The sequence below is a fragment of the Pseudophryne corroboree genome, chromosome 9 (genome assembly GCF_028390025.1).
Source record: "Pseudophryne corroboree isolate aPseCor3 chromosome 9, aPseCor3.hap2, whole genome shotgun sequence".
NCBI lineage: Eukaryota > Metazoa > Chordata > Amphibia > Anura > Myobatrachidae > Pseudophryne > Pseudophryne corroboree.
In genome coordinates this window covers 148,578,897-148,595,565 of record NC_086452.1, presented here as the reverse complement: position 1 = coordinate 148,595,565, position 16,669 = coordinate 148,578,897, and the positions used below count along the sequence as shown (strand labels likewise).

Sequence of the window (16,669 nt, the reverse complement as noted above, 5' to 3'; positions counted from 1 at the left end):
AAGAAAAAGACCATTATTTATCTAATATTTTCCCTGAACTGACCAGATGTTCCCCAGAGATTTGAGAATTGGCACACAATTAAGGAACAGGATCTATGGTTATTTCAGCTTTAATGGAGAAATGTGAGACTTTGTCTACTCCTGCACTAATATTAATCACTTCAACTCACACTATCAGTCTAGATCTAGTATGGACAACATTCTTATGTTCCATGTAGTCTATAATACAACTAACAGGGATTGTATTTTTGTTTTTGTCAAACCTACAAGTTTTGAAACATTTGCCATTGAGAAATCTGACCAAGAAAAAAAAAGTTTAGGCACTTAGGGGTCTATTTACTAATCCTTGGCTGGAGATAAAGTATATGGAGATAAAGTACCAGCCAATCAGCTCCTAGCTGCTATGTCACAGACTGTGTTTGAAAAATGTCAGTTAGGAGCTGATTGGCTGATACTTTATCTCCATTCACTTTATCTCCTTCCAAGGCTTAGTAAATAGACCCCTTATTCTTTAAAAAAAAATATTTTTGATGAAGTCTACATTAATCATATCCTAAATTTATTAAGAAGGTAATACAGCAAATAATTGCTGTATCTGCTGATTTCCCTTTATATTTATATGGAATAGCAGCCCCTATCGGATACTTGGCTCCCGTTAGCTAACACAATCCTTAAGGTGCATACACATGGTGAGACTCATTGTGTGTATGCACCTCTAGATGAAGTTAGCCACTGTAGCCTATAGGCTAGAACAGCACATTTCTTTTCAGACGTTGTACATTTTTAAACTAACAGAACAATATTTGCAGCTTTCCTGAGACCTCATTTAGCAAAACACTAATCCAGTGGTTCCTAAGCTGGGTGTCGTGAGGCACTTGCAGGGGTGCCCTTGGTGGGTGGTCCAACTCAAATTATTTATGGTCAATATGTTAGGGAAAACCAGTGCTTGTGGCTTCCAATCATAAACTATGCACACAAACAGTAGCAGGGATGTGCAGTGAGGTACATGGCTCAGGAGGCACTGGCTAATGCCAGAGCCAGATTTACATACAATATATGAGCCCAAGGGTTCATGCGGGCATTATACACAGGTGCAGTAGTATATACTGCTGGAGACGTGGTGAGTTTTGATCAGAGATATGCTTAAAAGACAGGCAGAGGAGGCACAGGCTCGCCTTTCATCAACTTTTTACTCCAGAGTTTTGACTATAAAAATGATTAGAATAATGCAAGGAAGATATTTCTAATATATTCTTTGTTTTTTTCATATACTATATATAGTCAGAACTCTGGCTTATACATTAGTATGACAGGAAAGGCTCTGCCTCACCTCACCTCACCTCACCTCACCGCATGTCACTGAACAGAAGTGAATCTTGTCCCTCACTACATACAGTAACTGTACCCAAGGATGACTTGTAAACACAATCTACTTCATTTAATTTTTTTTTCTGGATTTCTTATTAAAAATTCTGATACTCAAAGTTACCATGATTCAAAAAACTTTGTGAACCACTGCACTAATCCTGAATACACTACATGCAAACTAAGTTGCAAAATTTAGGAAAAAAGCGCACAGCATAAGAATTGCACAGGCATCTCGTGCAAAAAGGATAGGAGTATGAGGACACAACTGTATTTTACCATTCGGATACCGCCAGCATTGGAATGGCCCACAGGGGTACAAGGGAAACCCCTGGTGGACCCCACTGCCTGGGAGCCCCTCATTCTCCTCTAGGGATCAGGTTCTAGCTGTGCACTTGAATTATACATTATTCATATGTTACCTTATACTGCACAGGAGTATTGTGTATTCAATAGTGCACTGTTGTTATTAATCTGGTACATTATCATGCATGTAGTAGCAGTATTTACTGTATATATTTATCAAGGGGCCCTGACAATGCACTCTCCAATGGTTATGCAAACCGATGTGGCGGCTAGCCACATTCCCTTTGGAGACTGACCACACCAATAAACATTTATTATTTATTTATTAACAGTTTCTTATATAGCACAGCAAATTCCGTTGCGCTTTACAATTTGAAATAACAATAACAAACTGGGTAATAACAAACAGTCATAGAGGTAGGAAGGCCCTGCTCGCAAGCTTACAATCTATAGGGAAATAGGCATGTGTACACAAGGAAAGGTGCTATCTATTGCATAGAATGAGAATACATGTGAGGATATGTGTGGACTGTACAGGGTGGATGCAATTTGATAGGAAGGTTTATGAAAGTTATGTGGGCGGTTCTGGAATTTGGTATGCTTGCCTAAAGAGGTGAGTTTTCAGGGAACACTTGAAGGTTTGGAGTCTAGAGGAGAGTCTTATTGTGCGTGGTAGGGCATTCCACAGAGTGGGTGCAGCCCGATGAAAGTCCTGCAATCGTGAGTGGGAGCGAGTTATGAGTGTGGATGAGAGACGCAGGTCTTTTGAAGAGCGAAGAGGTCGGGTTGGGAGATATTTTGAGATAAGCGAAGTGATGTACATTGGTGTAGTTTGGTTAATGGCCTTGTGTGTGAGTAAAAGTATTTTAGATTGAATGCGGTAGAGTACAGGTAACCAATGGAGGGACTGACAGAGTGGATCTGCAGATGATGAACATCTAGCGAGGAAGATAAGCCTCACCGCTGCATTCAGAATGGATTGTAGTGGTGAGAGTCTCGTTTTGGGAAGACCAGTTAGGAGACTATTGCAATAATCAATGCGGGAGATAATGAGAGCGTGGATTAGAGTTTTAGCAGTGTCTTGTGTAAGATATGGTCGTATTTTGGATATGTTTTTTAGATGAATGTAACATGATCTTGAGACAGATTGAATGTGGGGAACAAAGGACAGATCAGAGTCAAGGATGACACCTAGGCAGCGAGCTTGTGGGGTAGGGTAGATAGTCGAGTTTTCAACAGTGATAGAGATATCAGGTTGTTACCTACTATTGGCCGGTGGAAATATAATTAACTCTGTCTTTGAAATATTCAGTTTGAAGTGGCGAGATGTCATCCAGGATGAGATGGCAGAAAGGCATTCAGTGACACGGTCCAGTACAGATAGGGACAAGTCAGGGGAGGATAGGTAGATTTGAGTATCATCTGCGTACAGATGATACTGAAAACCAAAAGAGCTGATTAGTTTACCAAGAGATGAGGTATAGATAGAGAAAAGCAGAGGACCCAAGACTGAGCCTTGCGGTACTCCAACTGAAAGAGGTAGCGAAGAGGAGGTAGATTCAGAGAAGCGAACACTGAAGGAGCGATTAGATAGGTAGGATAGGAACCAAGAAAGGGCTGTGTCTTTAAGACCTAGGGATTGTAGTGTCTGTATGAGAAGAGAGTGGTCTACAGTGTCAAATGCAGCAGATAGATCTAGAAGAATAAGTAGTGAGTAGTGGCCTTTAGACTTTGTAGTGACCAAATCATTAACCACTTTAGTCAGTGCTGTCTCTGTGGAATGTTGGGAATGGAAGCCTGACTGAAGTGGGTCCAACAAAGTGTATGAGTTAAGAAAGTGTGTGAGTCGAGTGTAGGCAAGTCTCTCAAGTAGCTTAGAGAGACATGGGAGCTGAGAGATAGGGCGGTAGTTTGAGAGAGCATTAGGGTCAGAATTTTGTTTTTTTTATAATGGGAGTAATCACTGCATGCTTGAAGAGTGAAGGAAAAATACCAGTAGAGAGAGAGAGATTACAGATGTTAGTTAAGGTAGGGATGAGCACCAGAGACAGAGCTTTACGTATTTGTGAGGGTAAAGGATCAAGGGGAGAGGTAGTAGAGAAGCAGGATGAGAAGAGTAATGATACTTCATCTTCATTTGTGGGATCAAATGAAGAAAGAGTGCCAGAGGGTTCAGGTAAAGAACGGAGCAGGTCACTGGCTGCCGAAGAGCATACCATTTAATCTCAGATCTTATCAATCTTCTCCTTGAAGTAGGAAGCAAGATCCTGTGCCTTGATAGTGGCTGGTGGGGTAGGTGAGGGAGGATTCAGAAGTGATTTAAATGTATTAAAGAGTCGTTTGGGGTTAGAGGCTTGAGCAGAGATAAGAGTTTGGAAATATGTTTGTTTGGCAGTGTCCAGGGCATTTTTATAAGAATGGTAGACAGTCTTATATGTGAGGAAGTCACTTGAAATACGAGATTTACGCCACTGACGTTCAAGTTTTCGTGTAAGTTTTTGTAGTTGTCTTGTTAATTTGGAGTGCCATGGTTGACATCTAGGCCTACGTGGAGTGTGATGGGTAGCTGGAGCCACTTCATCAAGGGCTAGTTCTAGAGTTTCATTAAGGTGTGATACAGCCATCTCAGGAGAGGTGAATGCAGAAATAGGTGAAAGCAGTTGTTGCAGTGAAGTGGAAAATTAATTGTGTTAATATTTCTGCGGGTTTGAGGAAGATTGGAGGACTTCAGCAAAACAGGGTTTGAATTACCGGAGGAGAGCATGCAGGTGATAAGGTTGTGTTCTGAGAGGGGGAAAGGAGTGTTAGTGAGTTCAGAGATGGAGCATAGTCTGGTGAATACTAGATCAAGGCAGTGGCCCTCCTGATGAGTAGAGGAGTCAGTCCATTGGGAGAGGCCAAGAGAGGAGGTTAGAGAGAGTAGTTTGGAGGCGTGAGCAGCAGATTTTGGACAATCAATAGCAATATTGAAATCACCCATGATAATGGTGGAGATGTCAGAGGATAGGCCCCTACCACTGCATTCACCCAATGGGCCCTTCATGCCCCAGGATATCACCTTCACTGGTTACAACCTTCACATCCTAGCAAGAAATACCAGTGAAGATTCCTAGCAGGAAACCTACAATTCAGTAAGATCTTTGACAACATCAATCTGGTTTGCAGCACTTACTGTACCATCTTAAATGGGTAACTGAAGCACTTGTTTCTGCCATCAATGGACTTTGACATGGCCACAGAAGTGTATAGAGCTTCACTACTGACTCACTTAAGGAACTACCTGTACTACCAAGGACTGGAAATATCAGATGCAGAGAAAACTGGGCTAGCAAAAATCTATGATCTGGAAACTCATTTCTTCAAGAAAGAGATGGTCACCTAGCAACAGCTGACTTTTAGGAGCTGTTTTTTCTATATAGGAGGCCAGACAGTAGTGTACTGCATTCAAACTTAACTCAATGGTACAAGTTTTAAGGGTTGATGTCCATGATACCAGTTTTAGGGCTTAGGTTTAGGCAGCATAGGGGAGGATAGGGTTAGGCTGCAGGGGGTAGAGGTAGGGGGAGGGATAGGCTGTGGGAGGTGAGGGTTGGGCAACAAAGGGCTACAGTAAGGGTTATGCTGCGGCGGAAGGGTTACGGATAGACTTCAGGTATGGAGGGTTAGGGAGTCGGGGAAGAGGGTTAGAATACTTACCTAACAGGTATTGGGATTTTGCGCGTCCCAAGTGCCGGCATACCGTACCCAACCCATCCGAAGCATATGTTGTCAGTGTGGAAGTGGCCACCCCTTTCTGGAATTTAAATGTGAGAAATTCCCCATTTTATTACAAATAAAGCACAACTGGTGACCCAAATTGTGAATTCATGTAATATTGCATGAGGTCTTTGAATAGTTCCAGAAAAGTTTTTGTGACCAGTGATAAATAATCCTTGACTGGGTCTCTGTCAACTGTTCTTTCCACATAGTACAGGTGAAAGATTTTAGCATTTCCCTTGCTTCCAAAAAGCAATCTTGGGATAACCTAGAAGTTTTTTCAGCAATTGGTTCCGTATACTAGTGAATACAATAGAACTCCTGTTTTGGGGTTTTGGCAAAACCACACAAGTATTTTGGTTTGGGTTTTTGGATTAATTTTACAATTGATAAAACCATGTAATTTCTGGATCTGTTGTTGTTCCCACAGTATTAGTAACATAAGTAGCATTCATTTCAAGTCCTTTCCAGAGTGAAATGGCACCTTATTTCACAAGTGAATGGACTTACATGTCACCAAATTATGTGAGATTCAGTTTTTATATCCAAGATCCAACCCTAAAGTGACTAGAGCCAGGACTCAGTTTCTCTCGAAAACCCCAAAGTTTGTCCGTGTTTGATTTTTAGCAAAACCAAACACACCCAAACTTTGGGTTCTGATTCAAACGGAGCTGTGGCTCCGGTCAGTTTGTGGTTCCGATTTAAACCAAGTCTCAACTCAGTTCTTCCCGAAGTTTGTATCTCGGAACTCAAAAAATTAATCTCACGTGTTTTCTGTTTGCAAGTAAGTCCCTAGCAAGACCAAACTGATCTTCTCTACTTTTCAGTGAGTATGTTCTGATTACAGTACATAGATACATACAGTTCATGTCCACCTCTAAATGAGTCCCAGAATATAACAGAACAGAGGAAGGTACAATATTATATAGTCAAATTAAGCATTAATGTCATTTGTTGGAATTGTGACAATATATGACATTGTACAGTACATTTTATAAAACAAAGCCAGGATTTAATTTTACCCTGTGTCATTTCTAATCAAAGAAACTCTATGATGTTAGAGAGACACCAAAACAATGTCAGAAGTGATGGCATCAGTATTGGCTTCAGTCTTTTGTTTGGATGATTAGCATAGTAACATAATTCTTGGCACGAGTATGAACACTAAGCGTGCTACAAGTCAAGTGACTTGTACAATCATGAAAGCATTTATAGAATTCATTATTGTTGCCTAGCAATACATTAGTGTTCCCTTCGTCTATCAGATTTCTCTCTCTATTTCTCGTCTTTCCTCTTCACCTTCACAAATGTATTTTTCATTTGAAGCTTTTAACCCCTCAGTGCTCTCTACTTCCATGAATAATTCACTCAACCACTATCATTCTAGTTACATGGATTTATGTGTGCGCAATTTTCACTGCAGTTTTTCTTGCCATAGACAGCAGAAATTTTATCAGGTTCTATTAATCATCTATATGTTAATTCAATTCAATTAAACAGCAGCTAATCTTTTCTTTTTGTGATTGATGGGCTTAGCACTGTGGTTTTAGATATACAATATACAGTATTAAAGCAAAGCAATGATATTGTGAGATCTCTAGAAACAAACAATATTCATTGATGGTTTTGTGTATATACTGAGGTAGAGATTATGAAATCAGGTTTGCTGCCATCTGGATGTTTTTCGGTAAAAAAAAAAAAAAAAGTGACAATATTCATTCTATTTAAATCCTGCTTGGAAATTGCATTGATTCTCCCTGCCCATTATCTATCATCTACCCTTTATATTGTAGAATAAACATAAAATATACATTGAAGTAGCAGCTGTACATATATATGTATATTAATAATGTATTATTTACATATCATAAATAAGGGCTGGGAGGATGGACATTCATGTGACATTACCACTTCTGGACAGTACATGACTGGAGGTTTTTACACTTCCCTGTACTTCTAGATTCACTTCTAGGTTTCTGAAGCATCTCCCAACCATGGGCTAGGCATGAGCCTTGATGTGCGCTGTGCAGATCTCCTTTGTGCTCTTCATACCAAAGTAGAGCTGTTCATGGACCCCTATGTTTTGGTTTTGGTTCTAATTCCTCATAGTGAACTGGTTTTGGCTAGAGATGCGCAGCGGGTATTTTTTGTGTTTTGGTTTTGGATCTGGATCCCCACTCATATTTTGGATCTGGATTGGTTTTGCCAAAACCACCCTTTCGGGTTCTGGTTTTGGTTTTGGATCTGGATGATTTTTTTTAAAAACACAAAAAAAGCTAAAATCACCTAATTTTGATCCTATGGTATTATTAACCTCAATAACATTCATTTCCACTTATTTCCAGTCTATTCTGAACATCTCACAATATTGTTTTTCGGCCAAAAGGTTGCACCGAGGTCGCTGGATGACTTAGCTAATTGACACAAATGGGCGGCACAAACACCTGGCCCATCTAGGAGTGGCACTGCATTGGCAGACAGGATGGCAGTTTTAAAACTAGGCCCTAAAGAGCACATCATGCAAAGAAAAGAAAAAAAAGAGGTGAAACAAGGTTGCTGGATGAATAAGCTAAGTGACACAAGTGGGCGACACAAACACCTGGTCCATCTAGGAAAAAATTCTGCACCACCAAATTAATTGTATGTGCAAAACATGGGACGTGCTGGAATTTGCCCAGATGTAATGCATGCACAATATTGGTAGCGTTGTCCAATATCACAAATCCCCAGGAGAGTCTAAGTGGAGTAAGCCATTGTGCGATGATGTCCCTCAGTTTCCGTAAGAGGTTGTCAACGGTGTGCCTCTTACGGAAACCGGTGATACACAGCGTAGCCCGCCTAGGAACGAGTTGGAGTTTGTTAGATGCTGCTACTGGTGCCGCTGCTGTTGTTGCTGCTGGAGGCAATACATCTACCCAGTGGGCTGTCACAATCGTAGTTTGCCCTGCTCCACTTGTCCACATGTACGTGGTTAAGTGGACACTGGGTACAATTGCATTTTTCAGGTAACAAAGGACACTTTTCTTAATGTCCCTGTACAGTCCGGGAATCGCTTTCCTAGTGAAGCAGAATCTAGATGGGATTTGGTACCGGGGACACACTACCTCCATCAATTGTCTATTTCCCACTGCACTAATGGCGGATACTGGACACACGTCTAACACTAACATAGGCCTCAATTATCCTCTTTGCAACAGGATGACTGCTGTCATATTTCATCTTCCTCGCAAAGGACTGTTTAGACAGTCAATTACTTAGTTGAAATAGTACAAGTGGTCTTCCGACTTCCCCTCTGGGATGACGATCGACTCCCAGCAGCAAAAACAGCAGCAGTAGGAGGAAGTGGTCCTTGAGCTTTCCCTATTTTATCCTCCAAATTTTTGTACTCTGTTATATTTGTGGAGTTATATAACAATATGCGGCACAGGAGAGCGTACCACTACACCACACAGGGCAAACCCTGTAAAAATTATCTGGATTAAATATTAATAACCCCTTTATTTGGAGTAAATAATATACAGAACAGGACAGCACCACTGAACTTATACGGGAGTACCCCTTGACCTATACGGCTGCACCACTGGACTGGACTTTTATGGAAGTACCCCTGGACTTATACGGCAGTACCCCTGGACTTATACGGCTGCACCACTGGACTGGAATTATACGGCAGTTCCCCTGGACTTATACGGCAGTACCCTTGGACTTATACGGTTGCACCCCTGGACTTATACGGCTGCACCCCTGGACTTATACGGCAGTTCCCCTGGACTTATACGGCAGTTCTCCTGGACTTATACGGCTACACCACTGGACTTATACGGCTACACCACTGCACTGGACTTATACGGCTGCACCCCTAGACTTATACGGCTGCACCACTGGACTGGACTTACACGGCAGTACCACTGGACTTATATGGCAATACCCCTGGACTTATACGGCTGCACCCCTGGACTTATACGGCTGCACAGGACACCACCACTGGACTTATGGCAGCACAGGACACCACCACTGGACTTATGGCAGCACAGTACACCACCACTGGACTGATGCAGCACAATACAACACCACTGGACTGGACTGGATATATACAGCAGCACTGGACTTATGGCAGCACAGGACACCACCACTGTGACTGGACTAATGCATCACAAGACACCACTACTGGACTCATGCAGCACAAGACAGCACTGGAATGACATAAAAGAGCAGGTCGCCATCCCACGCACAACACCACTTTCCCGCACAGACACTGAGGAGACACGTCCTCTCGCTACACTCTCAATGACTGGAGTGAAAATGGCGGCGACGCACGGCTCCTTATATGGAATCCAAAACCTGCGACAATCCGACAGCAGGATTATGACGTTTTGCCTCATTCTGGTTTTTGAGTCCGGCGGGAAGTCCCAAGTCGGATTCGGATTCAGGCTCGGGACGTGATGTTCAGGGGCGTTCGGTTCTCAGGGAACCAAACCCGCTCATCTCTAGTTTTGGCAAAACCAAACTCAAGTGTTTTGGTTCAGATTCGGTTGTTGGTTTGGTTTCCTTTATAATCGATTTAAAAAAAAAAAAAATCGTGTCATTTGGACCTGTTTACATGCAATCCAAAACCCACTTTTGTTTTTTAAATCCGAGTTCCGAAGTGAAAATGGACCTGACTCGGGAGTTGGTTCCACTCAGAACCCCAAAGTGATTCCAAACAGGGACTCGGGCATATTTGTATTTCAGGAAAACCGAAACGCACATTCCTATTCCAAAGCCAATGCATTTTTCAGTGTAGACACTGCACCATGGTGTCACATCATATAATTTGCTTATTTGGAAGTAGCACACTGAAGGAAAATCCACAGAGATAATCCTTTTTATTATTATTATTATTATTATTATTATTATTTTTATTAGATTTGGTATTTCATAATAATTATACTGAACTAGTAGGTTTGGACCCGTCTTATGATGGCACCATGCCCATCTCTGTCCCCGCTCTGCCCCAGTTCCCCCCCTCCATCCTTATCGCTATCCATGCTGCCCTCTTTGTTTCATTTTGCTAACCCTGAACTGGATTCTCCTCTCCTCTGTCGTCTCTTTGTGGCTGGCACTGGGAGCCAGAGAAATGGCAGCCACATGCATTATTATATAGATCTGTAAACAGTATTACACTATTTTTTTTTTCTCATGATAGTTTTAATACTTTAATACTGTGTTTACGAGGAATAGAAGGGTTCGCATTGTAAATACTTACAAGACTGCTGTTGGTTAAATGGATGTGGGTGATGTGAATATAAATGTGGATATTTGACTATGCATCTTTGCATGTGAAATAGCCGACACCACTATCAATGAGCATTTTTACCAGCCCTACATCTTATGCAAGAGATGATGAGAAATTAGATGGCTCTCTGTGTAAACGACCACCCAGATACATCCACCCAGCTGTAATCATGGCCGTCGAGAGCCATGCCTGGTCCTGGTAAAGAGGCGAGGGTGTGGCTTAATCAAGTGGGTGTTACTATTCCCTTCAATATAAAATAATTTTATTAATATAATAATTGCTGAGCAGTGCCAGAGTCTGCTTTCTACATGCGGCGCCATCTTCCTGAAGATATAATCAGGAAGATGGCATCCACCGTCGTCCGGCCACATCACAGATATACTCGGGGGGGGGGGGGTTAGGGGACTCATGCCTGCCCGCATGCCCCTTCATCAGTCCGTGCCCGGGTAATTTGCACCCGCTCCCCCTCTTGACGCCACTGGCAGCAAGTGGAAGTGCGGCTGAGATGTATACGACTCTGAGTCACCCGTCGTTGCATAAGATTGGCTACGGAACATGCATAGTACAAAAAATTGCAATATCCATACACAAAATGGACATGTGTGAAACTCTATATAATTCCAATATGTTTTACTTTGGTTTTTTTGTCCAGTATAACAAGATTTGTGGGTAAGAAACACATATAATAAATGGAATCAAGACTTATGATGCCTTCCCATTCATATTACTGGTGGTGGTTTTGCCTTTAAACCAGTATACTTATATAGCACACAAGGAGAGTTGGATATTCAATTTAATACTATTCAACTATTGCTCGCTCTTGTCCCAAATGTCTAGAAAGCAGCACAAGATATCTATGTGTGTGTGCTAGTCGCTAATGGCCTTAGAAAGGTTAGTTTGCAAAACTACAAAAACGTACATTGGCCTATTATCAGCCGTCTGCACATGTGCTGCATTTGTATTGTACGTGCACGGACTTTCACAATGTGATCGCATACCTCCATGATGCGATTGCATAGTGATTGACAGCTGGCCGGCATTCAGAGGCTGCAATGGGGTGATGCAAACACATGCTGGGTGGCCTTGGCCTGTGCTGGGCGGTTCTCAGCATGCGATTTTAAGCAGAACTGCTACTGAACTTGAATGAAGTCCTATGTTTGTATCTTCTGCAGATCTATTAAAAATATATCAATAAATGTCTGAAACAAACAAGCTGTCTAATGTGTATATGTTCAGACTTGAGATGTAGGAGAAAAACATCAAAATGTGATTTATGAAAGATGTATTACTGCCCAGTTACATTTATTATTCCTGGCATTGATTTTTAATGAACAGATGACATTGTAGCAATAGCTGTCTTCATGAAACATTAGACTGATGCCTAGACCTCTTCATAGACAGCAGCGGAACAGCTACTGTAGAACGTTTTCAAAAAGATACACAAATTCTGAAACCTTGAATAATTCAGCACACGGCAATAATAGTAATTGGGAATGATATTAGAATATAAACTTTCCAAAACAGTTATACAAACTTTAGAAATTAGCAAGGCCACTTATCCAAATGCATCGTTCAATAGAAGTGATGGATGGCAGATAGACTTACCTTTATCATGTGACATGGACGTTTCCCATCCTTGGCACACAAATTCTTCTTTTTCACATCTAGTAAGTATATATAACATACAGTCAACATACGTTCACCTTCTCAACACCTTTTATTATGTTGCTCTTACTGTACATCAAACATGATGGTCAATATTTAAAACTATGCATTCATTCCCTTAACTTGGCAAGAAATAACATACGTACATATACATTTAGAAGCATTATTGGGTCTTTATTTTTGGGCATTCACAAGGGTTAACTCCTGATCTAAAAATATTAGTGTGTCTAACAAATGAGGATTCACAAGTTGCCACTCTAGAAAGTGGATCAGCGGCCATAAAAGTGCTTGAGTTGCCTATACACAATGAAAGCAGCCATTTGTGGGCTGAACCAAGTGGCATCACTGAAGTATGAGGCACTTTATGGAAATGAAAGCATGCAAACACGGGCCTGATTCAAAGATATACGTAAACCAGATGGCTTATGTACATCTCCGATATTTAGAGAGCTGCTCATGTGTGTAGGTCTCTCTGAGATCGCTTGCAGTGCCCCCAGGTCACGGCATGATTGATATTCTGCAGCCCTTTGGGGGCGGGGCAAGTGCCGGACAGGGGTGGCACTGCCTGCATTTCCAGAAAAAGCGGATGTGTCAGCCCAGTTTTCTGGGAGTGGCGAAGCAGATTTAAATTCATGGGTTAAATTCTAACCAGGTCCCTCTCTGTGTGGATGCTGTGGGGATTCTCTGTATTTCTGTGATTTCCACTTAAAAAAACGTACAAGTTTGAACTCCGACCATCTCACACTGCATTACGTCTGGCCCTTGAAGTAAAGAAATGATCAAACTGTTAGTATGGCAACATGTATCTTACAACGTAATCTTTCATGCAGTAATGTGGAGAATGTTTCTTCTCTCCATCTGATATCTATATTGCCAGAGTATATCTCATAGAGGACATTACTCATTTATTACACGCACAATAGTCCTATAATTATGTATGTGCTGGGGGCCTCTAAGATTTTAATCTTTACACTTTTCTACACAAATTTGAATTGCTTTTTAAAAGTTTATTATACTAATTCATTAATTTTAAATCCCTTCTTGTATGTTTGTACCACTGTCTTATAAATATATAATAATAAAAAATCACTATAGATTAGCATTTACTTGGTTTAATTAATGTGAATAATACTAGCCATTTAGTGTTCATATCTGAAATCCTTTTCTCTTTTAGTTTGTGAATATAGGGGGTCATTCCGAGTTGTTCGCTCGCAAGCGGATTTTAGCAGATTTGCTCATGCTAAGCCGCGGCCTACTGGGAGTGAACCTTAGCATCTTAAAATTTGCGAACGATGTATTCGCAATATTGCGATTACACACCTCGTAGCAGTTTCTGAGTAGCTCCAGACTTACTCGGCATCTGCGATCAGTTCAGTGCTTGTCGTTCCTGGTTTGACGTCACAAACACACCCAGCGTTCGCCCAGACACTCCTCCGTTTCTCCGGCCACTCCTGCGTTTTTTCCGGAAACGGTAGCGTTTTTTCCCACACGCCCATAAAACGGCCTGTTTCCGCCCAGTAACACCCATTTCCTGTCAATCACATTACGATCGCCAGAACGATAAAAAAGCCGTGAGTAAAATTCCTAACTGCATAGCAAATTTACTTGGCGCAGTCGCAGTGTGGACATTGCGCATGCGCATTAAGCGGAAAATCGATGCGAAGATTTTTACCGAGCGAACAACTCAGAATGACCCCCATAATTTGCGGTTGTACAAAACCCTTTTTGATGCTCTACCCTGGATACTTTACCTCTTCCATTGCTTCTTTGTGTAGATGGTCAACTCTGTCCATCAAATGTAATCTAATACTGTCTGACATAGCTATGGATGATTACACTATCTAAGTAGCTGGCTCCTTTCCTTTCACCCTGTTCATGGCACCTGCAAGAACGTTTTTATTAAATAGAGCCTAGGGGGTCTTATTCAGCTTCAGTTGCAAAATCACATCAGGTGATTATCGGCAAACCGCGCATGTCCTGCAAACGCATTGCGCGTGTGCGAAGGCAAAATTGTGACCGCAATGTAGTGAATTGCTATCACAATGATTGACAGGTAGTGACCGATTGTGGGTGTTAACATGGCATTTGTGGGGAATGGTTGGAAAAACGCAGGCAGATCATGTCTGTTTCCGGGAAGCGTATTTGACGCCAGTTGCAATGGATTGCGACTAAAAACATGGCTCGACTGCGACTGTTTTCTTATTATTCTGAGTAGCGCTGGGTCAACTGCAATTGTCAATGGTACTCGATATCTGCAGAAATTGCTATTTTCTCAATCCTGCTTCTTCTAAAAATCGTATGTAAAGAGCCGCCCAGAAAGGTAAAAGACGCCCACCGCTGGCTGCTGAGGGAGGCAGACACACATCACGAGAGCTACTGTGTTCTGGGGCTTATAACCCACCAAAAACCCTATTCCTGAACGCCCCTTCTGCCTCTACCTGCTTCCCTGTCCCCCCTGGACCCTTCTGAGGTGCCCCTGTCTGTGTCGCGGAGTCGGGGAGCGGTATTTAGAGCTCCCGCGGATTGCGGCCTACAGGAGCTCCAGGAGCCGGGGCCTCGATTTATTCCCCGATCCCGGAGGAAGTTCCAGGGACCCCGAGATCGGGCCGTGAGCTCCCCCTTGACCGCCGGCACCCGCATTACTGAGAGCCGTGACGGGACGTGACCGCTGGCTGCTATTTACCTGCCTCCGCTGCTGGGAGCCGCTGAGACCTTCGGCGGCTGGACGGAGCCGCAGGACGCCCGGCGGCCATCTTAGGTGAGGCTCTCCGGCTCCCTGCTCTCTCTCTCCTGCCGAGCGCCGGGGCTCGTGGTTGCTGGGAGGTGCGGCTTGCGGGTGAGGGCCATGCGGCTGAACCCTCGGCTGGGGGTGACGTCATCAAGTCCGCCTGACCGCTGCTGGCAACTGCTGGCAACTATTGTATAAATTCATAACTTTCTGCCCATTTCCTGCTTCCCCTGGAGCTGTCACATCAATCTCAGCCTCTGCAGTCTATTATAGCCGGTTGGCCCCCCCTGAGCATACTGATTCTTGGGGATCATTCTGTGACTAGTGGACCCCTGGTGCTACGGGCCACATATGCATATATACATATATATGATTCAACCGGGCTAAGTGCTGATGCGGCGTTGCTGCGGCCAGATGTAAAGACCGTTAAATGTGTGTCTGCTTCCCTGATGTTGACCTAGGACCATGTGGGGGCTACTGCACGGCGATGATCCACGCATCTTTATATTGCCGAGCCATGTGACAGGGTGATACTGCACTACTTTCATTACAGACCGATCTCATGGTGAGAGGCATAAAGAAAAAAAAGGCCAAGATCAAGCCAGACGCGGCCCCAACACCTGCGGCCCGTCATTCGTCGGATCTACGGCAGTTCTTAACTTCACCGACCACAGACCCAGCCGCCTCTTTATCCGTTCCAACCTCCCCTTCTTTACACACCCCGGAGGGCGACATGTCATCCCCCAGGAACACGCAACCCCCGTTAGCCTCTTCTTCGACCGCAGAGATCAGCGAGATTCTGTCTCATGTCAGATCGCTTCCCACGAAACAAGACTTTTCGGCTCTTGAGACTCACTTGCTATCTACCATCAAGCAAGAAGTAACTGCGATCAGACATGACATGTCTCAACTTGGGGCACGTGTGGATATCCTGGAACGACACGAGACATCTAGCGTTGACACTTTAACCAAATTTCGGGAGGTGCTTTCTCATCAGCAGAATGATATATCTTTTCTTAAATCACGTATAGAAGATATGGATAATCGCGGAAGGCGGAATAATATCAGGGTCAGGGGTCTCCCTGAAAGCGTTCAACAGGCTGATCTGACGAATGCTTTAACGGCAATATTTGGAGAGCTTATCGACTTGGATTCAAACAAAGACATAGTCTTTGATAGGGCCCACCGTGCTCTCCGTCCTCGTGGCATACCACCGGAAAAGCCCCGAGATGTGATTTGCAGGCTCCACTATTATGCCCAAAAAGAAGAGATAATGAGAAAGGCCCGTCAGCTGGATGGTGTTGATTTTCAAGGATATAGGATTCAGTTGTTTCCGGATCTCGCATGGTCGACCCTACAACAACGCCGAGCCTTAAAACCCCTTACTGATTCTCTTCGGAAACTTGAAATGAAATACAGATGGGGCTTCCCTTTTTCTCTTCAGGTTACGATCAACGGCAAAGTAGCCACTCTCTCCAGACCTGCGGATTTACCGGCCTTCTTTACGACCCTAGGCATACCACCAGTGCTCTTACCTGATTGGGTGGCTTTTCATCAACAACCCGACATACCTG

General features: G+C 43.1%; 1 protein-coding gene across 3 annotated transcripts in view; it reads right to left on the bottom strand.

Moving 5' to 3' along the window:
* The window catches only part of LOC134957733 (uncharacterized), a 249,114-nt gene that overhangs the window by 148,209 nt on the left and 84,236 nt on the right, over positions 1 to 16,669 (bottom strand). For all 3 annotated transcript variants that reach the window (XM_063939848.1, XM_063939846.1, XM_063939847.1), the window contains exon 2: positions 12,308 to 12,366. In XM_063939848.1, coding sequence (XP_063795918.1) covers positions 12,308 to 12,366 — 59 coding nt within the window. The remainder of the gene's footprint in view (positions 1 to 12,307; positions 12,367 to 16,669) is intronic.